This window comes from Hypanus sabinus, chromosome 3, assembly GCF_030144855.1.
Source record: "Hypanus sabinus isolate sHypSab1 chromosome 3, sHypSab1.hap1, whole genome shotgun sequence".
Lineage (NCBI taxonomy): Eukaryota > Metazoa > Chordata > Chondrichthyes > Myliobatiformes > Dasyatidae > Hypanus > Hypanus sabinus.
The window spans coordinates 58,940,620-58,968,600 of NC_082708.1; the positions used below are offsets into that span (position 1 = coordinate 58,940,620).

General features: G+C 39.0%; 3 protein-coding genes across 14 annotated transcripts in view; 1 reads left to right on the forward strand and 2 right to left on the reverse strand.

The window, feature by feature from the left end:
• The window catches only part of LOC132391363 (TBC1 domain family member 8), a 101,538-nt gene extending 85,746 nt beyond the window's left edge, over window positions 1-15,792 (forward strand). For both annotated transcript variants that reach the window (XM_059964437.1, XM_059964438.1), the window contains exons 12-20: window positions 4,451-4,736; window positions 4,825-4,951; window positions 6,862-6,960; window positions 8,169-8,237; window positions 9,270-9,510; window positions 9,635-9,700; window positions 12,177-12,266; window positions 14,506-14,600; window positions 15,258-15,792. In XM_059964437.1, coding sequence (XP_059820420.1) covers window positions 4,451-4,736; window positions 4,825-4,951; window positions 6,862-6,960; window positions 8,169-8,237; window positions 9,270-9,510; window positions 9,635-9,700; window positions 12,177-12,266; window positions 14,506-14,600; window positions 15,258-15,677 — 1,493 coding nt within the window. In that variant the 3' untranslated portion in view covers window positions 15,678-15,792. The remainder of the gene's footprint in view (window positions 1-4,450; window positions 4,737-4,824; window positions 4,952-6,861; window positions 6,961-8,168; window positions 8,238-9,269; window positions 9,511-9,634; window positions 9,701-12,176; window positions 12,267-14,505; window positions 14,601-15,257) is intronic.
• A 67-nt stretch (window positions 15,793-15,859) lies between these two features.
• Window positions 15,860-21,019, reverse strand: rpl31 (ribosomal protein L31). 2 transcript variants are annotated; one of them, XM_059964456.1, is made up of 5 exons: window positions 20,891-21,019; window positions 20,407-20,513; window positions 18,985-19,110; window positions 16,702-16,814; window positions 15,860-15,932 (listed from the first exon to the last, which is right to left on the reverse strand). In XM_059964456.1, the coding sequence occupies exons 2-5, from the start codon at window positions 20,511-20,513 to the stop codon at window positions 15,901-15,903; spliced, it is 378 nt and encodes a 125-aa protein (XP_059820439.1). In that variant the 5' UTR covers window positions 20,891-21,019; the 3' UTR covers window positions 15,860-15,900. The 2 variants fall into 2 exon arrangements, with proteins under 2 accessions (XP_059820439.1, XP_059820440.1); XM_059964457.1 differs by having other exon boundaries at window positions 20,819-20,923.
• A 227-nt stretch (window positions 21,020-21,246) lies between these two features.
• The window catches only part of LOC132391364 (neuronal PAS domain-containing protein 2-like), a 122,156-nt gene continuing 115,421 nt past the window's right edge, over window positions 21,247-27,981 (reverse strand). For all 10 annotated transcript variants that reach the window (XM_059964442.1, XM_059964441.1, XM_059964440.1 and 7 more), the window contains 4 exons: window positions 27,340-27,521; window positions 24,370-24,462; window positions 23,602-23,791; window positions 21,247-22,486 (listed from right to left, as the gene is read on the reverse strand). In XM_059964442.1, the coding sequence (XP_059820425.1) occupies window positions 22,340-22,486; window positions 23,602-23,791; window positions 24,370-24,462; window positions 27,340-27,521 (612 nt within the window). In that variant the 3' untranslated portion in view covers window positions 21,247-22,339. The remainder of the gene's footprint in view (window positions 22,487-23,601; window positions 23,792-24,369; window positions 24,463-27,339; window positions 27,522-27,981) is intronic.

Here is a 27,981-nt window from a genome sequence, read left to right on the forward strand (position 1 = left end):
AGTACAGAGAAAGTTTGGAAAACTTCCTTCCAGTATTTTCCAAGACAAATTAGTGAAGCTTCTCCATTGTTAAATCTATCACAATAAAGAGATGTATCTGAATAAAAACGAGATAGCTTATCCTTGGTCATGTGGGCCCTATGGACTACTTTAAATTGTAGGAGGGAGTGACGGGCACATAACGATGAAGTGTTAACCAATTTGAAAATTTCATTCCAAGTTTCCTCAGAAATTGAAGTCTTGGATTTTTTCCAAGATTATAATTTAAAACTTTTTTAAAAGTACCAACAAATAAGTAAAAGCAGCAAAGTAAAATAAGTTGAGACCCTTTTTTATTGTAGGATCAGGGTTCTGATTCCTCCACCAGCACTTTGCAGCTTAAAGCTGAGAGCTGGATGTGAACTGATCTGTGCCGCTGCTCGATAGAACAGGCAGTCTGATAAGTCATGCAGTGACGAAATGCTTTGGGAGGTTTGTCATGACTAGACTGAACTCCAGCCTCAGCAAGGACCTGGACCCATTGCAATTTGCCTATCGCCACAATAGGTCAACGGCAGATGCAATCTTAATGGCTCTTTACACTGCTTTAGACCACCTGGACAATACAAACACCTATGTCAGCATGCTGTTCATCGACTATAGCTCAGCATTTAATACCATCATTCCCACAATCCTGATTGAGAAGTTGCAGAACCTGGGCCTCTGTACCTCCCTCTGCAATTGGATCCTCGATTTCCTAACCAGAAGACAACAATCTGTGCGGATTGGTGATAACATATCCTCCTCACTGACGATCAACACTGGTGCACCTCAGGGGTGTGTGCTTAGCCCACTGCTCTACTCTCTCTATACACGTGACTGTGTGGCTAGGTATAGCTCAAATACCATCTATAAATTTGCTGATGAAACAACCATTGTTGGTAGAATCTCAGATGGTGACGAGAGGGCGTACAGAAGCGAGATATACCAACTAGTGCCACAGCAACAACCTGGCACTCAACGTCAGTAAGACAAAAGAGCTGATTGTGGACTTCAGGAAGGGTGAGACGAATGAACACATACCAATCCGCATAGAGAGATTAGAAGTGGAGAGAGTGAGCAGCTTCAAGTTCCTGGGTGTCAAGATCTCTGAGGATCTAACCTGGTCCCAACATATTGATGCAGTTATAAAGAAGGCAGGCCAGCGACTATACTTCACTAAGAGTTTGAAGAGATTTGGCATGTCAACAAATACACTAAAAACTTCTATAGATGTACTGTGGAGAGCATTCTGACAGGCTGCATCACTGTCTGGTATGGTGGTGGGGTGGGGGGCTGCTACTGTGCACCGGACCGAAAGAAGCTGCAGAAGGTTGTAAATCTAGTCAGCTCCATCTTGGGCACTAGCCTACGAAGTACCCAGATCATATTCAGGGAGCAGTGTCTCAGAAAGGCAGCGTCCATTATTAAAGACTCCCAGCACCCAGGGCATGCCCTTTTCTCACTGTTACCATCAGGTCGGAGGTACAGAAGCCTGAAGGCACACACTCAGCGATTCAGGAACAGCTTCTTCCCCTCTGTCAACTGATTCCTAAATGGACATTGAACCCTTGAACACTACCTCACCTTTTTTAATATATATTTCTGTGTTTTGCACAATTTTTAATCTATTCAATATACATATACTGTAATTGATTTACTCTTTTTTTGTCTATAATGTATTGCATTGAACTGCTGCTGCTAAGTTAACAAATTTCATGTCACATGCTGGTGATAATAAACCTGATTCTGATTCTGTTTCACTTTGTCTGTGCGTAGAAGTCCAAGACTTCCTGAAGTACAAATACTTAATGGCTAATCAGACCCGTAATTCCAAAAAAACACTGCTCACAAGCAGCACAATTTGGGTTTTTGTTAGTCCTGTCCTTTTAAAGATGGTGCTATATTTGATAAATTGTAATAACATCCTGTTTTGCAAAACAAAAGAATAAACGTTCTGTTTACAGATGAGGGTATTCAAATTTTTTTGAAATAATGACAACCTACAACTGAACAATTTTACACAATGTTTCATATGATAAATTCCCACGTGTACATGATTACTTGAGTTGTCCTGTTGTACTTTGCACGTGGTTAGGATCTCCACCTTTTCAGCCTGTGCACAGAGAAGTCTGTTTCAGCCAGCAATCCTTCCAGAATTTCAAATTGCTTTTCATTTGGTTCTGAGGATAAAAATTCGATGTTAAAATTAGAATTAAATTTTCAATGTAAATGCTAGCTCACACATTACTATTAAAGATGCTAACCAATTTCCCGTAATCCATTTCAAGGAGAAAAAAGATGAAATATCAAGGTAAGCTAGCCAATAATGTGCTGAAAGTTTTTTCACATATTTAATTAGTAAGAGGGAGGCAAGAGTGGATATCAGACCACTGGAAAATGATGCTGGAGAGATGGTAGTGGGGGTCATAGAATGACGGATGAACTTGATAAGTCTTTTGTATCAGTCTTCACTGTGGAAGATACCAGCAGTATGCCAGAAATTTGTGTGCCAGGAGGCAAAAGTGAGTGTAGTTACTATAACTAAGGAGAAGGTGCTTGGGAAGCTGAGAAGTATGAAGGTAGATATGTTACCTAAACAAGATAGACTACCCCCCCCCCCCCCCAGTGTTCTGAAAGAGGGAGCCGAAGAGATTCTGGAGGCATTAGTAATGATCTTTCAAAGATCACTAGATTCTGAAATTCTTCTTACGTTATAAGCCAATGATTTGGATAATATAATTGATGGCTTTGTGGCCATGTTTGCGGATGATACAAAGATAGTGGAGGGACAGGTGATGTTGAGGAAGTAGGGATTCTGCAGAAAGATCTAAACAGGTTGACAGAATGGGCAAAGGAATTGCAGGTGGAATATAGTGCAGGGAAGTGAATGGTCATGCACTTTGGTAGAAGGAATAAAGGCATAGACAATTTTCTGAACAATTAGAAGATTTAGAAATCAGAGGTGCAAAAGAACTTGTGAGTCCTCGTGCAGGATTCCCTAATGATTAACTTGCCGGTTGAGTCAGCGGTAAGGAAGGCAAATGCAATGTTAGCATTCATTTTTGAGGGGACTAGAATATAACAGTCAGTTTATAATGCTGAGGCTTTTTAAAGCTTTGATTAGGCCACACTTGGAGAGTTGTGAGCAATTTTGGACCCCTTGTCTGAGAAGGGATGTGCTGGCAACGGAGTGGGTCCAGAGGAGGTTCACAAGAATAATCCTGGGAATGTACGGGGAGCGTTTGGTGGCTCTGGGCCTGTACTCACTGGAGTTTAGAAGAATGAGGGAAGATCTCATTGAAACCTATCGGATATTGAAAGGCCTAGATAGAGTGGGGAGGATTTTTCTGATAGTGGGGGAGTCTAGGAGCAGAGTGCACACTCAGAACAGAAGAGTTGAGGAGGAATTTCTTTGGCCAGAGGATGGTGAATCTGACATTTATTGCCACAGATCACTTAATTATGGTCTAATTATGTAAATGTTAGTGTTGCCTATCAAAATTTATTTTTTATTTGCATCCTTCACATTGTTACATTATATATTTTGATTTTGCTTTCAACTTCATTTAATTAATGCTACATTATCTTCAGATCTGTTTAATATTGGAAAGAATGTAATTTTATTTATGCTTACAAGGTTATGGCATTTAGTCTTAAAATACTGGATAGTTATTATAATCTCGTGCTCTCGATTTGAGAAATAAAATCTGACCCTGACTGCTAGTTAGATGGGCAGCTTTGAAATAAAAGCCAGAAAATGCTGGCGTTAGAGGCTGCCTCATTGGAGAAAAACAGGGCTGATGTTTTTAGTTAAGGGGCTTTGCATCAGAACTCAATGTTTTAAAAAAAACAACAAACCAAGTCCTGCCAGAGAAGTGCATAACATTGGCAAAGCTTGACCTTCTTTAATTGAATAGTTTTGATATATCTAATTTCTTATTGACGGACAGATGACGTTTCTCACTGTGATGTAGGTCAGCAACCCTCTGCCTGTCTGTCTGTCTAGTTAAGTATGAAGTAAATTAAATCTCCCTTTGTTACCTGGTGTGGGACCTATTCCTGCCATCTTCATGACATGAATCTGATCTGGAATAATGAGAAGGTGGTGAACCAGAGGCAGCAAGGTGAAGGGCAGGATGTAAGGGCTTTAGAGGGGAAAGAGATGGGGTAGCTCCCGCTCCTCAACCTTCCCCTACCCTTTTATTATACCCTCTTCCTTTTCAGTCCTGATGAAAGGTCCTGGCCCAAAATGTTGACTGTTCATTTTTCTTAGATACTGCCTGATCTGCTGAGCTCCTCCAGTATTTTGTGCATGTTGTTCACCAGTCCATTGTTGCACTTGTTACTGAATTTCCAAATGCAAATAGTTTTCTTTTCAGCCTTGTTTTACTATTTTATCACTGACCCCACTTTGTGCCTTGTTTCCCAGGTGCTCAGGTTGACCAAGCTGTATTCGAAGAACTTGTTAAAGAGAATTTGCCAGAATTAGCTGAACATGAGATGGCCTTGACTTCTTTAGCTTCCATATCCCTCTCCTGGTTCCTCACACTGTTCCTGAGTATTATACCCCTGCAGAGTGCACTGAACATTGTTGACTGCTTCTTCTATGATGGAATAAAGGTGATCTTCCAGGTGGGCTTGGCTATTCTAGATGCCAACACACAACAGCTGTGTCGCTGCCAAGATGATGGACAAGCCTTGATAATCCTCAGCAGGTTTGCTACATTTGTTCTTGAGTTGTAATATAGTTTTATAATTTTAACTTTGAAAATAAAAAACCCCAGCATATTACTCTTTTTGTAGGTTTCTTGATCACATCAGAAACCCAGAGAGTCCACTGCCACAAATAGCCCAGCAACATGTTTCGAGTGATGACAAAGAGCCTGTTCAGCAAATGGAGATATCTGATCTGATTAGGGATTCGTACGAGGTGAGCTGTTCGTGCTGTATTGTTAGGGGGTCTGCAGTTTTTAGTAAGCCAAGATGATAATTGAAGGCCAGTTAGCCATGTACAGTTTTCCCATGCTTCATGTATTTCACAATTAAAGGAGAGTATAGTGGTAGACGTGGATAGTAGTCAAGGCAAAGCGAAGCTTTAGCACCTAGGTAGCATTGTCCATAATGTTTCTTCTGTGCTTGTTGGAGAATGGAAAGTTTCTGTTTCAATAACATCACTGGAAAAAGTATTAGTTATAATGCATCAACGTGCAAGATAACAATCCATGGATTCTACTGCAGGAGCATTAGTAAAAAGGTCATTTTGCAGCAGCTTGCTCTATTGATTTTCCATAATGGCTGTCCAATAATCTTTCAGTGAACTGGCTGACTAACTGCAACTCGCAACGAGTTCAGATTTCAGAATTGGAATAGAGGCTCCAGATAAGAGAAGCCTGCATTGTGGAATCCAAATCTTCATGTTGATTTCGCAACCCTGTAAAATGTGTTTAGTTGCAAATAATTAGAGTGTGGAAATATTGTTATCAGAGCTGGATATACTGCGATGGGATGATGAGACAAATGTTTGCTAGTACATACAAAAGTGACACTTTATTAAGTGGAAATACTGTAGGAAGTAGTTAATAGAACTTCAATTATCATCAGCTTGCTGCTTAGTGATGTCTGGGTCACTGCTGATTCCACCTTTAAGAACAAATATTATTTTTACAGTATATCCTTTTTATTTCTGTATTTCATGTGTGAAAGTGAAGATCAGATTCTGACTGCAAGTTGATTATTTGAATGCAGTAGCTTTGTGTTTCCAAGATGTGCAAAATGTGAACACTGGGGGATAATGTTTTCATACTTGGCTAAGTTTGTACTTGGATGTCCATGTCCACCCTTGACTGGCAATGAGGGCTACCTTGTATTGGCTGAGCATGTACCTTTTCTTAACCATGGTGTTTAGCTGCAGTAAAACTTGCTTGATTTTGTTTGTTACCATTTAACTTTTTAGCTTTGTTTTCCTATTTTTGTTATTTTCATTATTATTAATGATCCTCATCAAGCTTTAAATTTTGCTGGTATGCAAACATCGGCAGTCGACCAGAAAAGGCCCCCTTTATTCCTAATCTTTGCCAACTGCCAGTCAACCAAGCTTCTATCCATGCTAGTATCTTCCCTGTAATACCATGCACTCTTTTGTTAAGCGGCCTCATGTGCAGCACCTTGTCAAAGGCCTTCTGAAAATCCAAGTAAACAACATCCACTGACACTGTTATTTCCTCAAAGGATTCCTAAAGATATGTCAGGCAAGATTTCCCTTTAAGGAAACCACGCTGACTTCGGCCTATTTTATCACGTGCTTCATAGTACACTGAAACCTCATCCTTAATAACAGACTCCAACATCTTCCCAACCACTGAAGTTAGGCTAACTGGCCTATAACTTCCTAGTTTCGCTTCTTTCCTTTCTTACAAAGAGTGGAGTGACAATTACAATCTTCCACTGCTCCGGAACCATTCCAGAATATAGAATTTTGGTATTCCCATGAGTCAGTGGAGATGTTATCATATTCTTTTTTGAGAATATTCTTGAATCACTCCCTCTGTCCATCAAATAATCTCTTGCCAAGACAGAGCTCAAAATAGAGAGTTGGCTGAATTTAAATAGAACCTATGGCGCTGAGGATGTTGGTCTGTGAGAGGATGCTACCACTGGTTTGCTTATCTCTCCTGTAGGTTTGTGGTTATGGTGTTGGTTATTAATGAGCCTCATTAAGCTTTAAACTTTGCTGGCATGCAAACATCAGCAGTCGACCAGAAAAGGCCCTCTTTGACTTGAGCTGGACCTCATTCTGCTACATTTTAAGTTCTCTCAAATTTGTTTTTGTCAAATATGCAGAAATTTGGAGATATTCACGTTGGACAAATTGAGCAAATGCGCTGCAGACACAGAATAAGAGTTTTGCAGCAATTGGAGGATACCACTAAAGAAAATGTGGTAAGTGTTCATGATGCAATTTAAGGAGGTGGAAGGGGATCATTCATTTAAATCATTATAAAGTACATAGTTCTGCATTTCACACGTGGTTTCTGATTCATGTACTACATATTGCCAAATGAAGCTACTATGCCAAATAAGTTTATATAGGATTATTCTTTGGGGTCGGAAGTAAAATCTCATGACAGAAGGGTTTATTAATCATTAAGTAAAGCTTAATAATTAGAAGAACTTTCTACATATTTGATCTAGATTTGACAAATCATTTGAATTCAAACTTATTGTTCACTGTATTGATTGTTGAAGATCTTGTTGCAGTGCATTTTGGTGAAGACTTCACTTTGAAATTCCTTCAATACTCTTGACCTAGCAACCAAGTTTTAGGCTTCAAAGTTTAATCCAGCACCTTCCATTGTATACTATTATGTAAATGCTTTAGTTTTAAAACAATTTACTATATTAACAGCATTGCATATTATATACTAATATTGTACTTCCAGCCCAGATTCATTAATATGCCTGTGTTCGCATTTTTCTTCAGAAAAAGAAAATATCAATGTAACGTTTTGGTAAATGCAGTTCATAAGAACTACTATTATTGAGCTTTAAACAAGTATCAGATAAGCGCTGTGAGCTCCAAGTTATTAATACTGACAATAAGCCTGAAGATAGCATTTCCTTTTAAATAATTCTGCAGCTTTGGCAACAAGTTGTCTTTCCTCATTTACCTCCCTGATAAGAGGGCAAGAAAACTACCCCTTCAGTTCATGGAGTCCAACCAGTTTACATTAATCGCACATACATAAACATTACTGATATACAGGAAGAGGTGGCTGTGAACTCGTGTAACAATGTGGCATGCAACATTTAAGTACAAAAGTTCTGTGTAATAATGAATTTTAATAACCTCGCAGAATCAGGTAAGAGTGAAGTATTAGTGGGATCCCATGGATTAATGAACAAAATGAATTAACCAGGAATTTGAGGCTAAAGAAGTTAATGAATGTGGAGAAGGAACAATTACAGGCAATAAGCTTCTCTTAACTATGAGGAGACATATTAGTCAAGCAGATAGGGGGTTCACGTATGGCTGATGGGATTGAAGCTTGCGAATTCTGTACCATACTAAATTGATTTATTTTCAAGTTGTTTGCTTTTGAAGTTAAAGGAAGGCCCAATGAGTAATTTAATATTAATGTATATTGTAGCTCAGAGTCGTGGCACCTGATGTTTCATTTAGTACTGAAGATCTTGGAGAAATCTATGACCTATTTAAGGTGAGTTTGTTAATGAGCACTGTAATTTTGTATTTGGGATCAGTTTCTGTCTTCTAAAATTTAGAAGATAATGTAATTGTTATTTTTAAAGTATTTTTAAAATATTGCTAGTGTGAAATAAACTGACATAATAATCTTACGCCTTGGCTTTTACAGAATTCAGGAGTTAGAATGGGTTTCTAAAGTTTTAAATGAGATTGGCACAGCTGGTCTCTGACTCCTTCGGCCTGGATTTGGTTCTGACCTCGTGTTGGCTGTAGGGAGTTTGCACATTCTCTTTGAGACCCTGTGTTTGCAGGAGGCCACCAGCACCTCCCATCTCCCAAGATGTGCTGCCAGGTTAATTGGCTCCTGTAAATTACCACTAGTGTAGGTGGGTGACAGGAGAGTTAGGGGAGTTAATTATATATTGGCACCTTTTAAGTTACAGACTAATTACAGTTACTAATGTGCAAACTGAAACTAGTAACAGAAATAGAAACACAGCAGATCAGGCAGCATTTGTGAAAAAGGAAAATAAGCTCATTTTTCTGTTCGAAAAGCATTATACCTAGAACTATTGGTTCTGCTTTTCTTTTCACAGGTACGCTCTGACATGCTGTGTGTTCCCAGGACTTCCAGCTTTTGATTCAGATTTCTGCAATTTTTTTTGGGAGGGATTTTCATCTATTGTACCATGCAGTAAATGTTCCCAAGAGAATTCTATTACCCTTACATGCACATGTGGATTATTAATTGCTCCTATAAATAGAGGAATTTGGAACCATCTCCATTACTGCCACTGCAGAGAAAATGTGTGCTTTGGTTTACTGACAAGTTATCTGACTCTTGTAAGCAGATCAGAACTCGATGATTTAAGGAAACAGCGGCTAAAGTGGGTGGGCAGTAAATGTGGAACTCTCTAGACTGCAAAGAGGTTAAGAAAAACAAATCGAATTGCAAATATTTGGTTGGATTTTCCTATGTAAAACTTTAAACAATTCTAAATGTAAGCCTCCTGATAAAATTTCCCATTTTCTTCTTTTTAATTAGAGAGAACATCTTTTAAGTTGTTACTGGGGTGGAAACGGTTCAGCAGCACTGCACCATGACCCCAGCCTCCCATATCTGGAACAATACAGAATAAATAGTTTCCAGTTCTGTAGCCTTTTCTGTCTTCTGAGTCCATGGACATGGGGTGCCCATACTCATGATCTGGCCCAGAGAGCATTTCGACTGTTTGATGAAGATGCAGATTCTCTCATTGACTTCAAAGAGCTGGTCAGCTGTTTGGGTAAAACTTCTTCCATTTCTTTCACTTTAACATACGTTACTCTTTTTGATATTTTCTGAACCAAACTCTTAGAATCATCAGTGTTAGTGGACACATTGAATAATTGTTCTAATTTCTTATATAGATGTAATGTACTATGGTGAATTCAGTGAAAATCTCAGACTGTTGTACAGACTCCACATTCCACCAGGTAAAACAACTTTTGACTAAAAGTCTGAAAAAGAACCCTTATTTGAAAAAGTTGACTCAATCTGTATCAGTCAATTTTTATTTAGAATTTTGTTATTATACAGATTCTGTGCTGAATGCCTAACATTACTGATAGTACCTGTGATTTTAGCTTATTTGTACTTGAAATACCAGGTAGAAGATGTTATCCTATGATTAACACCCCCCCCCCCCAAAAAAAACTCTTGCAAAACCATTGTGGCAAGACCCTAGCCTGTACAATTCCATGAACTCTCCACCTCTGATCTTGTCTCATTCTCAGTTCATAGATTCTAATGTTGCTGTCCATTCATACAATGTTATCCCCAGCTCTGTCAACCGGTCTGGTCTTCTGAGCTTGGGCACGCTTTGGTGCAGGAGGACTGGAAATTGCAAATGTCATTCCAGTCTTTAAGAAAGGAGTGAGGCAGCAGAAAGGAATTTATAACCTGACCTCAGTGCTTGGGAAGATGTTGGCAGTCAGTTGTTAAGGATGAGATTATGGAGTACTTGGAGCCTCAGGACAAAGTCAACATGGGTTTCTTAAGGAAAAATCTTACCTGATGAACCTGTTGGAATTCTTTGAAGAGATTACATGTAGTACAGATAAAGGAGATGCAGTGGATGTTGTATATTTGGATTTTCAGGTCTCTGACAAGGTGCCACACATGAAGCTGTTTACCAAGTTAAGAGCCCATGGTGTTACAGTAAAGTCACTTGCATGGTTAGAGCATTGACTGATGGTAGGAGGCAGCGAGTGGGAACAAAATGATCATTTTCTGGTTGGCTGCCAGTGACTAGTGGTTTTCCACAGGGAAAACCTGTTGGGACCACTTCTTTTTACACTGTATATTAATGATTTAGATGAGGGAATATATGGCTTTGTTGCCAGGATTGTAGATGATACGAAGATTGGTGGAGGGGCAGGTAGTGTTGAGGAAATAGGAAATCTCCAAAAGGACTTAGACGGATTAGGAGAATGGGCAAGAGGGTGGCAAATGAAATACAATGTTGGAAAATGCATGGTCATACACTTTAGTAATAGAAATAAAAGTGCAGACTATTTTCTAAACGCGGAGAAAATACAAAAATCCGAATTGCAAAGGGAGTTGGGAGTCCTTGTGCAAAACACCCTTGAAGATTGACTTGTAGGTTGAGCTGGTGATGAGGAGGGTAAATGTAATGTTAGCGTTCATTTCAAGACGTCTAGAATACAAGATTGAGATGTGATGCTGAGGCTACAATACTTGAGTATAGTGAACAGGTTTGGGCTCATCTAAAAGATGTGCTGGCATTGGAGAGGGTTCAGAGGAGGTTCACAAGGATGACTCTGGGAAGGAAAGGATTATCATATGAGGGAAGTTTTATGACTCTGGGTCTGCACTGACTGAAATTTAGAAGGATGAGGGGGTCATCTCATTGAAACTTTTTGAATGTTGAAAGGCCTATACAGAGTAGATGTGGAAAGTATGTTTCCCATGGTGGGGGAGTCAAGGAGAAGAGGCCACAGCCTTGAGATGGGGGGGGGGGGGTCCATTTAAAACTGATGTGGAGAAATCTCTTGAGCCAGAGAGTGGTGAATTTGTGGAATTTATTACTGCGGGAAATTGTGGAGGCCTGGTCATTGGGTGTATTTAAGGCGGAGCTTGATAGGTTCTTGATTGAACACGGAATCAGAGGTTACTGGGAGAAGGCGGGGAGTAGGACTGAGGAGAGGAGGAAAGGATCAGCCATTATTGAATGGCAAAGCAGACTCGATGGGCCAAATGGCCTGATTCTGCTCCTGGGTCTTATGGTCTTTGGAATGTGCTCATTCTTGCAGAACCAATAAACCCTGCAATAATACTGATAAAAGTGCTTTGCAATATGGCATAAGTAATATTTATGCTATGAGTGAAATTAATTATGGAAGTTGTTACATCTCTGCAATCCAGTTGAATTGATATGGCTTGTACAACAGGGAAAAGCCTTTGATAAGGAAGATGGTTCAACAGTAATGTAGCTGTATTCTTGCTTTCAACTTCCAACTTTGTTTCAATCAGCACCAGGGATAGAAAAAGTGCCAAGAAACCTGACCCTCTAACATTTTTCACTACTGAAATTCTTCCTCCACATACCTACAGGAATGATTTGGGAAAGTGTGATGTGTCTATTTCTGTTACTTAAGTAAATTCTTCATGAACTATGATGCATATAATGAAGGGACAAAAACAAATCCATGGAAATAGATGACTATAGTTGTTATTCATGGATTCTGCATTATCAGCTACACCAGAAAGCAGTGACTTAAAAGCAAGGCATTCAACTTGCAAAAACCTTTGCAAGTTCATTTCTGTCTGAATAAGAATACCATGTCATTAAAATTGTAATAACTTGTGGACTTCAAAATACTACTTTGCAGGTTTATTGCTTGAGGATCTTTTATATGATTTGATTGAAATTCAGTCTTTCTTTTCCAGCTTGCAGTGAGGATGACACAACCAGCTTTTCTCCTCTGAGAACTACCTTCATTTCAAGTATTCAATCGGACTATTTTAGCAAATCAAATAGCAAGTATACCTTTATTCTTGACGTGTCTGCGATGCCCCCCTTGGGTCAGTGACATGACTGAATGAGTTAGGAGCAGAAGCTGGAACGTGGCCTCTCCAGCCTGCTTTCTAACAACGTAATAGCTGATCTGGCCTACCATTCTCATGTGCCTGTGGCAGCCTTTCATCCCTATCCTTTCCAAAATCCAACTTTTTCTGTCTTAAAAATATATTCAATAACACTCAATACTTGGGGGTGGGTATGGGTGAAACTGCACTTCTCTGCACCAGTCTTAATTAGGTGATCTCATATTTTTCAAGGGATTTCCCATAATTCTAGGTTCTCTCACAAGAAGAAACATCCTCTCCTCAGCCGCCTATGTTGTCTGTGTGCACACGTGTGGAAAAATAGAGGAAATGTTATCGCTTGCTTTTAAATAATTTACTGTTACAAAATTCATTCAACATCTCATTCTAAATGGTTCTTTGCAACAGCTTTTTATACAATGTGCAGTGTTTCTAGACTCATGCAAATGAAATAAGGGAAAATGATTGACTTTAGTGACATGTTTAAAATTTCGGTGTAATGATTCTATTTTTGCTAAAATGTGAAGTTGTTTTGTGTAGAAGAGGAATTCTGAAGGGACAGCTTGTAATGCTAGGCAACGAGAAGGGGTGACACAGCAAAGCTAAGGCCACAGTGGAAAATGAAGACATGCTGGTGTTTAACTCTGTCCTTGTTTAATTATGACAGATAAACATATGAGTTTTCATGATATGTTTGGAGGGGGGTTGGGGTTGCAGAATTGAAAGCAGCAGTTTTGGATGAGGGGGATGTATTTGGGAAGAGAATATCAGAATGGTTGAAGGTGTCTTCTGGGATTCAATAGTAGAAGGTGATGGTAGATTGAGTTAGAGAGAACTGAAAATTGGATGCTTGTAAGTACAGAAGGGCTTTCTGGGAGCAACACTAGTTCCAACTTATACAGGAATGGTTGTGAACTAAACAGCAGCAACATGTAATAAGCAGAGTTAAGCAATCTCATAACCAATGAATTAGGTTGAGTTGCTGAATTCTACCTGATGGATTAAATTAGTTGATGGGACAAAGTTCCACAAATGGATCCAGTGAATGAGTGCTGAAGAAAATACTCATCCAGGCAAGGAAGGAGAATTTGCAATCCTGTTTAGTAACTTCACTACTGTACTGAGAAAGCCGACACTAATTTCTAGACTATTTTTAGAAAGTGCTGTACATGGAAACTACCAGATCTGATAATTTTTATAAACTGATCAGATAATGTTTTTACTGCTCATCCTTGCTGGTAGTGGTTATGGGTTTGGAAGATACTACTGAAGGAGTCATTGGGAGTTTCTGCAGTGCATCCTATAGATGGGCCAGACTGCTGCGACTGTGCATCAGTGGTTGTGGATGGAACCTCGTTCACTTGGCTGCTGTGCCCAGAACTGTCTAGCTCGAGTATTGTTTGAATCTGCACTCATCCAGGCAAGTAGGGAGCATTGACATATACAGATGCTGGAAATCAAAGCAATACACACAAAATGTTGAAGGAACTCAGCAGACCAGGCAGAATCTATGGATAAGAGTCAACATTTCAGGTTTAGACCCTTCATCAGGACAGAGCATTCCTTCATGCTTCTGACCCGAGTCTTGTAAATCAACAGGCTTTGGGAAATTAGATGAGTTGTTCTCCACAGGATTCCTGACCTCCGACTTGCTCTTTAAGCACACAGCTACTTCTTTTCAGTTTCTGGTATGAATATCCGGTTTTGAAGATATTGTTAGAAGCAAACTCAAGTAGTAAAGCCATTTTGTTCTCTTGTTGGGAGATCTTCACTGCCCAGCATTTGTGTGGCACGAATCCTTCTAACCTTCTATATGGTTTCTGAAGAGAAAGACACCTGCAGTGTTCTCATTTGCTTTAAAACTGTCTGACCTAAGGAATTTGATCCCCTTTAGTATCATTTCTTCCATTATTGTTAAATTACTTGCATTTATTCTGGTGAAGGTCTGTCCTTGATTTGATAGTTGGTCTTTGGAAAATACTGGTGCAAAGCAGTCATGTTCACCATTTTTAAGTGGTAGATATACTTTAGAATATCCTTGGGTAATGTTAAGTGAAGTGAACCACATCCCCAAATCCACCCCCAGTTTAAAAGAATGACTTGTAGCAAATGGTTAACGTTGCCAAATTTGTGGTTCTTGTTTCCTTTAATTATGGATTATATCCTCCACAAGGTGAAGCAATTGATCACCAACATCAGCTGAAACAAATGCTTCAAGATTTAGTTAAGACTAAAGAAGTTACAAAAGATCTTTCTCTGATGAACCAGGTACGTATAATTGTTTATAATACTCTTGGAGAAGCAACATTAGTGACAGTAAAGTTTCCAAGTCTTTAAAACAAAATCTAAATGCAAGGTGTAATGAAAATTTTATGTGGGAAATACAGGGAAATCCTTAAGACACCCACTTTTGGATCTCAACTCTGGTTTTCTCCTTTAATCCCTCAAATACAGTTTTTGTTCTCTTGTAGAACTATTATTGCACTAAATTCAAGCACTTCCCAACCCCCTTCTCCCAATTTTAAGTCATTTTGGCTATTCAGTTTATATTTCATGATGAGATGCTTGGTCACAGCTTTCAGATCCATCCTAATGTTAGCTTACTGCTCCTGCCTCTTAAATTGAATCATTTGCTTGTACTGTTACTTCATACACTCTGAAAGCTACTCAAAATCAATTGTCAACATTTTAAATTTAACTTGCTGCCTTATTCCATATTGTCTCAATCTTGATTTTTAGGAGTATAGCAAAAACAAATTGAGCATACTGCTGCATTAACAATTGGTACTATACTAACTACAGATCACCAAGTAAATTTAATTTTAATTTACTACTAGGCCTATTGCTAACTCTAGAAATCTTGTTTGGAATTGTTTTGAATTTGGTTGTAATACCTTGTGCATGGAACAATCTGTTCTCCTGCAGAGAGAGTTTATCCAGTTTTGCAAATCAATGTACAGCATGTTTCGAGAAGATCCTGAAGAGAATAATCTTTACCAAGCGATTGCAACAGTCACAACTCTTCTACTGCAGATTGGGGAAGTAGGACAAAGAATACGCAGTTCAAACAGTTTGTCGGAACTGCCAAGTTCTAAAGGATCAGAGCTTCTAACGCCCACAGATGCAAATGACACTGTATTTGAAGAGAATATACACATGAACAATAATCCCCTCTCACAGCCTGGAGTAGACGACTGGAATGTGTCTTTTGAGCAAATTTTGGCTTCACTACTGACTGAGCAATGCCTTGTGAACTTCTTTGAGAAATCCGTAGCTATAAAAAGTAAACTTCTACATGCTAAAGCAAATCAGTACCAACAGAGAATTAACCTGACTATCCACTAGCCCAGTAGACTTGTTTCAGCGCTGGCAGTTGAAACTATGTGTGTGTTTCATGTTGGGTGAAATGTCAAATATACTGAGTTTATGCACTTTTGAATAAATTCATTTTTGTAAGTTTTGTCTGCATGTGATTTCAATTTTATAGCTGTATCATTTGTAAATGTATTAAACAGATCAACCAGGCAGAAAGTCAAGTTACTGTTTTATTTTTTTAAATCACGTGTGATCAGTTTTCATCAACGTTGACTGTCTGTAAACCTGCAAAAACAAAATGCATGTACTTCAGATATCCAATTGAATAAAAACTTGATCAAAATCTTCAAGTCATTCAACTATCAGCAGCTTATCCAATAGACAATTTTCACCTTCTAATAGTTTGCTTATGAACTGTTATCCAGTAAATAAACCTAGGTTTTATTTCTTGTAGGTATTGCAACTACACTTCTAACAATTCCCTGATTTCAAAAAAACTACCACAACATACTCCACAAATCTCCCCAATATTGAGACTAGTGATGATAGAGAGATGAATTACCAATTTGCAGTCGGTAGGATTTACTATTTCAATCAATATACATTTTATCTCAATTTCTAATCTAGTATCTATAGCTGCATATTTATCTTACAGAAAAAAAAACCTGTCATTCAAAAAAGCTTTACCTGCATAGCAGGGGCTCCCAACCTAGCATCCACTGACACCTCAATGGCAAGGCTCCGTGGCATAAAAAAGGTTGGGAACCTGTACTGCAGCGAGTAAAAGAACACCAAATTCTGATTCAAAGAACTTGTTAATGGTGATAATACCCAGTTCTGTTAGAACATGACATAGGTAACTGGACATTAAAAGCCAACTCAAAGCTACCCCTTCATAACATCAGTTACTGATTGCAGGAACTATGTAAATTGAATGTTATTTTAGTATCTGAATTGCTCCAACAAAGTAGGGTGGAAGACCTGGATTGTGCAGTACAGCCCAAAGTGATAAAAAGAAAATAGCACAGGGAAATTAAATGCATCAACTTCTTACCTTTGAATGTTGTGACAGGAACATAGGTCACCAATGTGTAGAGTTTGTTGGGGGAATCCTCATCCTCATTACGTTTTCTAGACAAACGCACACGAATGCGGTATGGAACGTTCCTGTTGGTGGGGGGGAGAAAATATAACTTTATATTGGCACGTTGAACTGCACAGTCCAAATCAGGCTTAGGAAAATATGAATAAAACTGATAGTGTGCTTTAAACCGGGAATGGAGTAGGGTGTGCCATTGTCAGTGAATGTATTGGGCATCAGCCTAAAGACCTGAAATATTAATTCTCTCCGAAGATTCACTTTAACTAGCATTTTATTTTTAACCAAGCGATTTTTGCTTTGAATTAAAAATTTAAACAAACCAAACATCAATTTGACATACCACTGACCTAGGGGATGTTCTCTAATGTCAGGCAGTAAATTTCAAGGGGGCAGTCAACAGAACTAGACAAACTGAGGGAACCTGAAGAATGAAAATAGACACCTTCTGATGAGGCAGATCCAGAATCACTAGGATTTCCAAATAGTCGTGTAGCAGATTATCAAAATTTTACTGTATGCTATTCAAAATGATTTTCTAAAGAAATGTCAAGATGCAGGAAGCACGTAGAGACTGAAATGATTGGGCAAGCAGTTCCCAAGGGATGCAGAGCAAAACATCCAGGGCAACAAGGTCCTATTTTCAAAGCAGAAGTCTTTCTGCACAAGTAACACGTACTACGCAACAAAAATTATATGGTCCAAGCAACAGATATGGGTACGGATAAAGAATTTACTGAGCTACATAAATAAAAGAGGAAACCTTCCTTTCTAAGACTGGGCACAGACCACATGGCAGAATTCCCAAGGGCTAATGAGGACCAGTGCCCTTTTTACATTTGTTAATGACATTATCTGGGTAAAAAAAACTCTTAAATCTGCTACAATGACAAACCATGAGGAAAATGCAAAGTTCAAAGTAGTTATTACAATCTTGAGGCCCACGACCAGTGGAGCGCCACAGGGTTTATTATGTCATTTACACTCAGTGGCCACATTATTAGGCACAGGAGTGGGACCCAGCACGACTTCTGCTGCTGTAGCCATCCACTTCAAGTTTCATGTAGTGCATTCAGAGAGGCTCTTCTGCACACCACTGTTGTAACTTGAGTAACTGTCACTTTGAACCAGTCTTACAATTCTCACAAACTCTAGAAACTTGTGCATGAAAATCCCAGATCAGCAGTTTCGGAGATACTCACACCTTTCTTTCTAAGTCTGGGCAAAGAAACACGGCAGAATCCCCAAGGGCTATTGAGGACCAGTACCCTCGGCTGGCACCATCATTCATTCCATGGTCACCCACATCAATTTCTTGCCCTTTCTGATGCTTGATTTGAACAACTAAACCTCTTGAACATATCTGCATGCTTTCATGCATTGAATTGCTGCCACAAGATTGGCTAGATAACTGCATTCACGAATAGGTGTACAGGTGTACCTAATAAAGTGCCCCAGAGCGAGTATGCACTTAAGAGCACAGTGGGTGACAGGCAAAGCTGTTTATTTATGGCTACATTCAATCATTCATCTTATGTGGTCGTTGATGAGACCACACAGAACATTGTGCACAAAAGACTCATGAAGATATTATTTGTACGAGTGGGCTTGAGTTTAAAGAAAGGCTGGACAGATTAACACCCCACCCCCCTAGAGTTTAGAGGCTGAAAGAGGTACAGGTGCCCCCCCCCCCCACTTTACAAAGGTAGAGTGTTCCTATGAAACCCTTCTTAAGCCGAAATGGCGTAAAGCAAACGTTTTTAAAGTGGGGGACACCAGAATACAAAATCATGACAACAAAGCGGATGGTCGTATTTCCCCAGAAACAGGGAGTTTAAACTTGAACAAAATTTAGCTGAGAGGGGAACAATTTGATAGGGGCACAGAACATGGGATAGTGGGTATGTGGAAGGAGCTGCTAAGCAAAGCTGCAGAGGCTAGTATGATTACAATGTTTAAAGGACTTTTGGACAGGTACACATAGAAAAGATTTAGAGGGACATGGGCTAAACACAGGCAAATATGTGCAGCTCAGACAGATATTTTGGTCAGCATAGGAAATTTGTGCCTTTTTTGTGCTTTCTAACTCCATCACTTTAAGGCTCGATAATTGACCTGGATAAAGCAAAGTTTTTGAGTTTTAGAAGTGGCTTGCACTGAATGATTACTAAAGAACAGCCAATCTAATTCAAATAAAAAAATACTGGCTTGAGAAATTATTTGTGACTGGTCACATACCTCACACCTTTAGCCCAAACAGCCTTGTTTAGGCGAGTGTCAATACGCACATCAGGAGTGCCCATCTCCTTCACAGCAAATTTTCGTATCTCCTTGATGGCTCGTGGAGCTCGCCTCTTAAAGCCACTTCAAAAGAAAGTTCCAAATTATTTGTTTGCAATTGCAGTGCCCACACTGTTAATAATAAAAACCAAGGACAATTCAAACCAGTGTAGCCTCCAATCTATTCAAATTCTGCTACATGATAAATTTCTGAAATAATTGTGAATCAAAAGGTGTTAATTTAGCAGATAAACTGGTTTATATTCAAGATAAAAATAAAGGTAACCTGTTCAATGGTATACATGGCAAACAGTACAAAGCCATAGACAATCCCCCACCCCATGTATCCAAATATGTACTGTATTGCAGCAGCAGGGAAAATAAACAATTATCTGTTCATTCCTCTTCATAGATGTTGCCTGACTTGTTGAATTCCTCCAGCATCTTGTGTATTACTCTGAATTTCCAGCATTTGCAAAGTTAAAAAATACACAGCCACTGCCTAACCCCTCCCCAAATTCTGTCTGGCCAGCTTCCTCAATGCCCCAACCTATACAATTTTTCAAAAGCTAGCCATTGTCCAGCCTGCCCTACAAGCTTAAGTTCTGCCAGAATTACTCATAATCTCGCCACCTCTTTAAGCTTGTTTTGCACAGGTTTCAGAAGTATATTACTGGTTTTAGCACAATTTTTAACTATTTAATATACATAGAAACTTACTGCATTTGATTTTTTCCTATATTATGTATTGCAGCCAGTAATTAACAAATTTCACAACGTGCCGGTGATACGAAATCTGATTCTGAACTGTTCAAAAAGTTCACCATTGGTCTATATCCATCTAACTAATCTTGCTCTTGTGCAGATTTGAGGCATTCTAAATTAAGAATTTTATATCAATACATGTAAAGTTTAATATGTTCAGAGTTTGATTAGACTGATACCTAGTAGAATGTTGTTGCAGAAGAATTGGAATGGATAGGCCAGGATTGGACTACTGGAATTTAAAATGTGTAAGGGGACAAGAGAAATAATCAAGATCCTCAAGGGCCACGGGAGGATTAAAGTCAATAAGCTATTTCTTCTCTCAAGTCTTGAGCCAAGTAGACATGACCATTTAGAAACGATGGTAGCCTATTTCCTAAACACAACGTTTTCCTGAAGGCTACAAGTCTTGTCAACTTTTCCTCAAAGGAAACTGCCTGATTATTTTTAAGGCGAAGTCCCTTCGACTCTTGATAAGCAAGGAGAATAGGTATGGGGTAACCACGGCAGTAAAATGAGAATGCATCAGTTCGTGAGGTGAAACTTCAACTCTGTTTCTCTTCCTAAAGATGTCCAATCAGCAATTCAGTCATTTTAACAATACTCTTTACTTACATTCCGTGGATACGCTTGTGCACATTTATCGTATATTCCCTGGTAACCACCTCGTTAATGGCAGAGCGGCCCTTCTTTTTCTCTCCACCTTTTTTTGCCGGAGCCATCTGTAGAGAGAAACAGGATTCCGGGGCGTGAGACTCGGGGACACGGAGGTTAGTTACACTCTCAGTCGCCGACGGGAATGGTCAGCGTTCACACTGGGTGCCGGGCCAGATCATCGTACCGCGGACACGACCCCGGCTCGATCTCACAGCTCAGGCCAAGCCTGGGGCTGCTCCCTGCAGCAGGCGAGGCCGAGGCCGAGGCCCGGGCCGTCCCGTTCACCAAAGTCAGATAATCCACCAGCCGGGAAAGAAATAGGCGCTGGAGGAAGTCGGCCTCGCTGATGGACTCATTATTGACTCATTACCGTGGTCGGCGGGCGCTTCCTCAAGCCGATGGACGCGGATAACACCGGCCGCGCTCAGGCGCTCCTACTCACCCTGCCGGGGAGACGTCGGAAAGGAAGGAGAAGCGCCGGGAGGGCGGTCGCTAAAGTGCGGTCTGGGTAGGCCTTCCGGGGCAAGAGGCGGGACTGCGCCCCTTCACTCAGCGGCCATGCCCGCGCTTCTCCCGCACCCTCTCCCTCTGACCACCCCCTGGATCACGGCGGTTGTGTTTGAACTTGGATCATGGGAGAGCGGGGAAGAAGCTGCTGTCATAATTGTACCCATAACTCGAGGATAAAAATTCAGAGCGATTTTGGATTATGAATCCGTTTTATGGATGTGCGTGCAGGAAATGCAAGCATATTGTATGTTGTGATAAATATGCATTACTGTATACAACATATTTGAGTCTTATCAATGATTACTATTTATTACAAAATGATCACCAACAAAAATGAAATGATTTTATGCATTTTATACAAAATTAGACTAAAATCCACTTTTGTTCCAAAGAATGATTTATACAGAAATAACTCATATATTACATTATCTGTATGTAGACAATTCTTTTCCACATTTTACTTAGAGAATTTTATGTAACAAATACAGCTTTAACAAAACATACAAATCAGAAAAAGTGCATGTTTCTGAAAGTTATACAGCACAAAGTAAACCATTTTAAATGTTCTGTGTTGTAGAATTCTTTTTCAATTCATAATTGTTACATTAAAATTAAAATGAACACATCCCACAGGGCTGGAAAGATTTGGCCAAAGTAAGTGTCCTTAAATCAGCTAATATTACACTTTACCACAGGAAATATTAAAAGATATGTTCAATTCATAACACAAACAGGGTTACATGACAAACATAAAAGCCAAGTTTGTGCAAAGGGTGTATCTTTCTCCTATCACTTGATTCTCAAGTTGCAATACATCAACAAAATTTAGAAAGGGCGTATAGAAATCTCTGGCTAAGTACCTCTATCTGTGTATATTTGTGGAAAACTGTTATAGTTTTGATTGTGAAATTCATCTAAGATTGTACAGTGGAAGTCCTGGCACACATGGTCCACGGTTGAAAAATCAAGTGAAGAGCCCAAGGATTTCTGAAATGTGTTGCCGAGAAGCAAAGTCATTTCCAACTGCAGTTATAAAAGTAACGCCATTATGGAGAAAAATGTAACCACTGAACTATTGATTCAATCATGCTAATGAGCTGAGAAGTGAACTCAACGAATGAACCCTAAAACTGAGAGTGAAAACAACCATTGTGGCCCATAATTCCAAACTGAATGAATCTTTCAGATATGTCATTCTATTTCCATTTTCTAGAAATAGAAATTTTATTGAATCTCATGATGTGTTCTGAAATTTAAATTTAAACACTTAGTGTACTTAACCATAAAGACAAACAGCAAATTAGCTGTAGGTTTGTTAAACCAAAAGAATGGGCATTGCTTTTATTCGGGGTTTTGAAGTATAATTTTTTTGGTAAGTATGTTACACATTCGATGATTCAGAAAGTCGCTGAACATGTGGTCTTTGCTGAGGTTGTGAATGGTATCCCATAATATCCTGTTGCTGACAATAAGAAGGGAGTAGGAGTAGTTCTGAGTGATCACTTTGCAGCGAACCAGATGTTTGTGTCTGTTTGGAAAAATAGAAACAAACCCTTAATTATCAGCTGTGCAATTAATCCATTTCATAATTGTACAACCGTATCAGCATATACTTTCCACATGAAGCCTTGCCCTTTTTAACACAGCATGTGCTGCAATATCGACCATTTCCAAAGAAGCAGACATAAAACAATAGTTCATTCGATAATCTTTAAAGTATAAAGAAAAAAAGTAATAATTGCAACTTAAAAGAAATGAAAGAAAACTTAATTAGGCAAAATTACAACCACCTCAGCAGAAGTATACAGTCTTTGTCCAAACATGTTATCTGAACTACACTTCTATGGACACAAAAGTACATTAGAGTCTCAGTGCTGATCATGAGCTCATATTTTAAAATGAAGCTTGAACTCAGTTTCCTTCATCAGAGGAAACTAATAGCACATGTATGGTGAAACGAGGCATTCAAACTTGTCTTGGGTTGCATGGGCTGGCTGTGATCACCTGACTTTAAACCTGGAAACAGGTTGGTCTGTTTCAGCTGCAAGATCCTCATTAGTGCTAACGTCAAATCTGAATAAAACTCGGGAGACCAGCTTCTTATAGTTAAAACAGTTTATTGTGCGTCCTCCTGCAGGAGTGTGAGACCCAGTTGTCAAAGGAAAGTACTGCCACCATCCGACAAGTGGGCCCGTTCCCTCAGGTTACGGCCATATGTTTATACATAGTGAGCCCCATACATTACTGTTGCAAGATATTAAACTGGTATGCTCACCAAGTCTGTTAGTGCAAAACTTAAGTTACAGATAAGAGAGTCTGCTAGATTGAGGCTTAATTACAGATGGATGTGCTGTCCAATCCTTATCAGTTATTCCCTTTGCTAGGCCCTGACTTAATTACAGATGGATGTTCGTTCCTGTCCTTATCGGTGAGTCCTCCTTCCCCTACTCAAACGAGGGTACAATGTTATCAAACTCTCAATGTCTCTCTGCAAGCCGACGAGAACTGGTAATGAGCTACCTGCTGAAGACACAGTTTACTTCAGTTCAGAAATTCCTATTCAGTCCCAATTATTCTTTTAGCCAGAGGTTACATAAGTTCAGAATGATTTTTTTATATCCCCAATTCCTCATTGGTACCTACCTGTAAGTAGTGTTGTTGTTGTTGCTGCTGTTGAAGTTGCATAGTTTGCTGAGAGAGAGATGGATGTGATATAGAAAATCCTGGAGCTGTTATTATTTGACCCATAAGCACTGTATTAGAAACCATCGGCACATTATTTCTCACTGGCTGTTCTACCAAATTTTGAGAGAGTTCTTGTCCTTGTGAGTATCTGTTAGATTCATTTATGGAAAAAAAGGGTCAATTAAGTATCAGATAAGTTGAAAAACTTAAAGATGAAATCTTGCCAGCATAATAGATCAGAAGGCACTGAACTGATTGATCAAACAATAGTGACCACAGCCACTTTCAGACAGTAAATACTGACGATGGTTCTGTTGTAATATATAGGTCTTCCAGACCATTCTTTGTTTCCTTGTTCCATTCCCATCTCTTTTTCCCTTGTATCATTTTCACTTGTCATTGTAATATATTCATGCCTTCCATTCATTTAAAGTTCTTCCTTCACCACTTTCAACACGTTAATGCTTACTTAAAGCATATTTTGAACAACAAACCTTGATTTTACAAAACCCTAATTAATGACCATCAATTCAGAATATTCAATTTCTACTTTGTAAGGATACTACCAATCAAAATCAAATTAAGAAGTTTCTACAAGTATTGGATTTTATTCTTGCCATACACAAATGTCCTTCAATCTAGATAAAATCATTGCTTATAAAATTTCACAGAGCTACAGCACCCAGATTTGCACAAAGAGAACAGTGACTCTCAAATTATACTTACTTAGCTTGCTGTTCAGTTGTAACGAACTCTATGGGTTGTCTTGTATGGCGTGTAATAGGCATCATTGGTTGAATAGGTTGACTAAGTAGCATTCTTTAGAAAGAAAATAATGAGTTAATAGATAAAATCATTCACGTTCAAGTTCAGATTTATTGTCGTTCAACTGTACATATGAATACAGCTAAACAAAACAATGTTCCCCTGGGACCAAGATGCAAAACACAGTACATATCACATATGACACATGAAAATAATACTAACTTCCTAATTCGATTTTTCCAGCTAAAGTTTGCTAAGTTATTACCTCGAGTATATCAAATTAATAGACTGATGATTCCAAATAGGTGTCATGCTCTCAGCCATTAGGCCCATCGAGTTTTCTCCATCATGACTGACTTATTATTCCTCTCAACCCCGTTCTTCTGCCTTTTCTTTGTAATCTTTGACACCCTTACTAATCAAGTACCCATCAACCTCCACCTTAAATATACTCAATAACTGGGCCTCCACAGCTGTCCATGGCAATGAATTCTACAGATTCACCACCTCCTGGCTAAAGGATTTACTCCTCATCTCTACTCAAAAGGGATATCCTTGTATTCTGAGGCTGGGCCCCAATGCAGGAAACATTTTCTCCTCAAGGCCTTTCATTATTCGATTGGTTTCAAAGGGAAATTCCTCCCCCCAATCAATTCCACTAAACTCCACAGAGTACAGGCCCAAAGCCATCAAATGCTTCTTGTAAGTTAACCCCTTCATTCCCAGAATAATTTTTATGAATCTCCTTTGGACTGTCTCCAATGCAAACACATTCTTTGTTAGATAAGGGGCCTAAAACTGCTCGCCATATTTCAAGTGCAGTCTGACCACTACCTTATAAAGCCTCAGCATTACGTCCTTGTTTTTACATTCTAGCCCTCTCGAAGTGAATGCTAACATTGAATTTGTCCTCCTGACTACTAACTCAACCTACAAGTTAACCTTTAGGGAATCCTGCACTAGGACTCCCAAGTCCCTGTGAACCTCTGATTTCTAGATTTGTTCCCCGTTTAGAAAATAGTTTATATCTTTATGTCTTCTACCAAAGTGCATGACCAACCACTTCCCTTTATTGTATTCCATTTGCCAGTTTTTTTCCCTTTCTTCTCATCTGTCTAAGTCCTTCTGTAGATTCCTTGCTCCTTAACACTACCAGCCCCTCCACCTATCCTCATATCATCCGCAAACTTGGCCACAAAGCCATCAATTCCAGAATCAAGATCACTGACGTATAACATGAAAAGAAGCAGTCGCAACACGGACCTCTGCGGAACACACTAGTCACTGGCAGCCAATCAGAAAAGACTGCCTTTATTCCCATTCTTTGCTTTCTGGCAGCTAGCCAATCTTTTTATCCACACTTGTATATTTCCTGTTATACCACAGGCTCTTGTTTACAGGTCCCATGTGCGGCATCTTGTCAAAGGACTACTGAAAATCTAAGTAAATGACATTCACTGGCTCTCCTTTACCTATCCTGAATATTTTCAGAAATTCACACCTGGCTCAGAAAGGTTCCGCCTGGAATGGTTTTAATATCAATATATTAACACAACTGACGTAAAGCAGTAAAAATATAGACAATACTCCCCAGATGTTATGTCAGAAATAAATCTTCATAATTTTGTTCACAAAATTAGGCATGCTGGTTTATACCATTGAATGCAACTGTAAAATTATTTTTAAATCTTATTTTTATCTTTTACCATTGCAATTACATTGTGTAAGTAATTAGCAGAAAGTGTAAACTGGGCTCAGCATTATCATGTCACTGCCAAATCCATGAATACGATGATGAAGTAAACACATTGAAACCTTCATGCCCAGCATTGACATTTGCACTACTGATTCTTCATCAAAAAAATGCAGTCCCGGGTAGGTCTGTAGTCTAGAGTAGGTTTTTTTCTGTGTTGTTTTTACGTAGTTCAGTCTAGTTTTTGTACTGTTTCACGTAGCACCATGGTCCTGAAAAACGTTCTCTCATTTTTACTGTGTACTGTACCAGCAGTTATGGTCAAAATGACAATAAAAAGTGACTTGACTTGGCAAGAAACTACCTCAATAGTTTTGCGGAAATCCAATCCTGCAATTAGATCTGAACACAGAATTGCAGAATAACGTGTGAGCTAACTGTCTCCCTATCACTGTTCTGTAACCAAATCAACAGGCTGAAAATGAAACTCTTCACTCAATTGTCAGAGCGGAGAGAATAGGACACAAATATGAAGCACAACTATCTGGGTCTGAGAGGCCAAGGGGCATTTATTAGAATATTGTGCTACTAAAAAGTACGACACTTGCAATTATTAGAATAAAATGGGATTCATGAACATCTGCAGAGTATATACTTCAACACTTTAATTGGTGAGCAAACGCTGTTGTAAGGCTAATGGTGGAGCAGAACAAATTGGTCAATGACATTTAGATGTTTTCATTGTTCCACACATTGGCTCTGGCACTTAAACATTAGTAAAAATGAACGGTCTTGGCCTCATCACCATTATCTGCTGTGATAATACTATACGGTTAGGTCTGATTTACAGTAAGCCTGAAGCTACATGCATAATGCCGAGGCATTTTATTAAGACTTAAGCATAAGTAGAGAAAAAAATAATTGGAAAGAACACACAGCCTGAACATGGACTATTGTGCTTTAAAGCTAGGACCAGTTTTTAGCCCAAAATCTGTTAATGGCTACTTACAAAGATCTAGAGGTATTTAAACTACTCTAAACTTACAGCATGGAACTAGAACCATAGAAAATAGGAACCTGCTTCACCATCCAACATGGTCATAGCCAATCAATGGTTTCTGAAATCCATTTCGCCAAGATTCCTCTAGCACAATAATGCAACTGGTCTTAATTCTGTGCTCTAAATTGCTATGAATCCATAATTTGTTAATCATAAACCGTAAAAACTATGTCTTTACCTTAAGTGCCCATCTCGAGTAAAGTTGGGATTTGAATGACCAATAGTGCCTTCTCTCTGGACTGTCATTGTGGGAGCCTGAGATATCATCATGGGGCTGCTGAGGTGTAACGCCAGGCTCCCAGACAACTGGTTGGATAGGGAAGGCTGCACAATCTGTCCACCATGCGTTCTTTTAATATCCTGTAAAAGCATTTAGAAGGCATTGATTTTCATAGCAACTAGTTAATTTAAAATACTTAATTTAACCCAACAAATCAAATCCCCATGTTCACATTTCTCTTCTTTACTTCAGGATACGCTGCTACATCAGCTTCCTTCAACAAAAAGCACAGACTGAGGCCCCACCCACAGACTGCCCTGGATAACCTTCTGGCAGTTCATGTTGTCAGAATGTCTTTTCTGATTATCGAAGACTTTTAAAAGTGTGAAAATACTTTTAAATTGTCAAAAAGTAAATATATTTTGAAAGAAAGAATAAAGTTATTTGAAAATACATCACGTAAATTAATTGTAAATAAAATATGAACTTCATTTTCCTTTTTAATGAAGATCAGCACTTCCATTTGAATGAATGGGCTCAGCTTCTATGCCAACCATGGCATGTATAAAGGTAAAAGATGAGTCCAGGAATGGAGTGTGA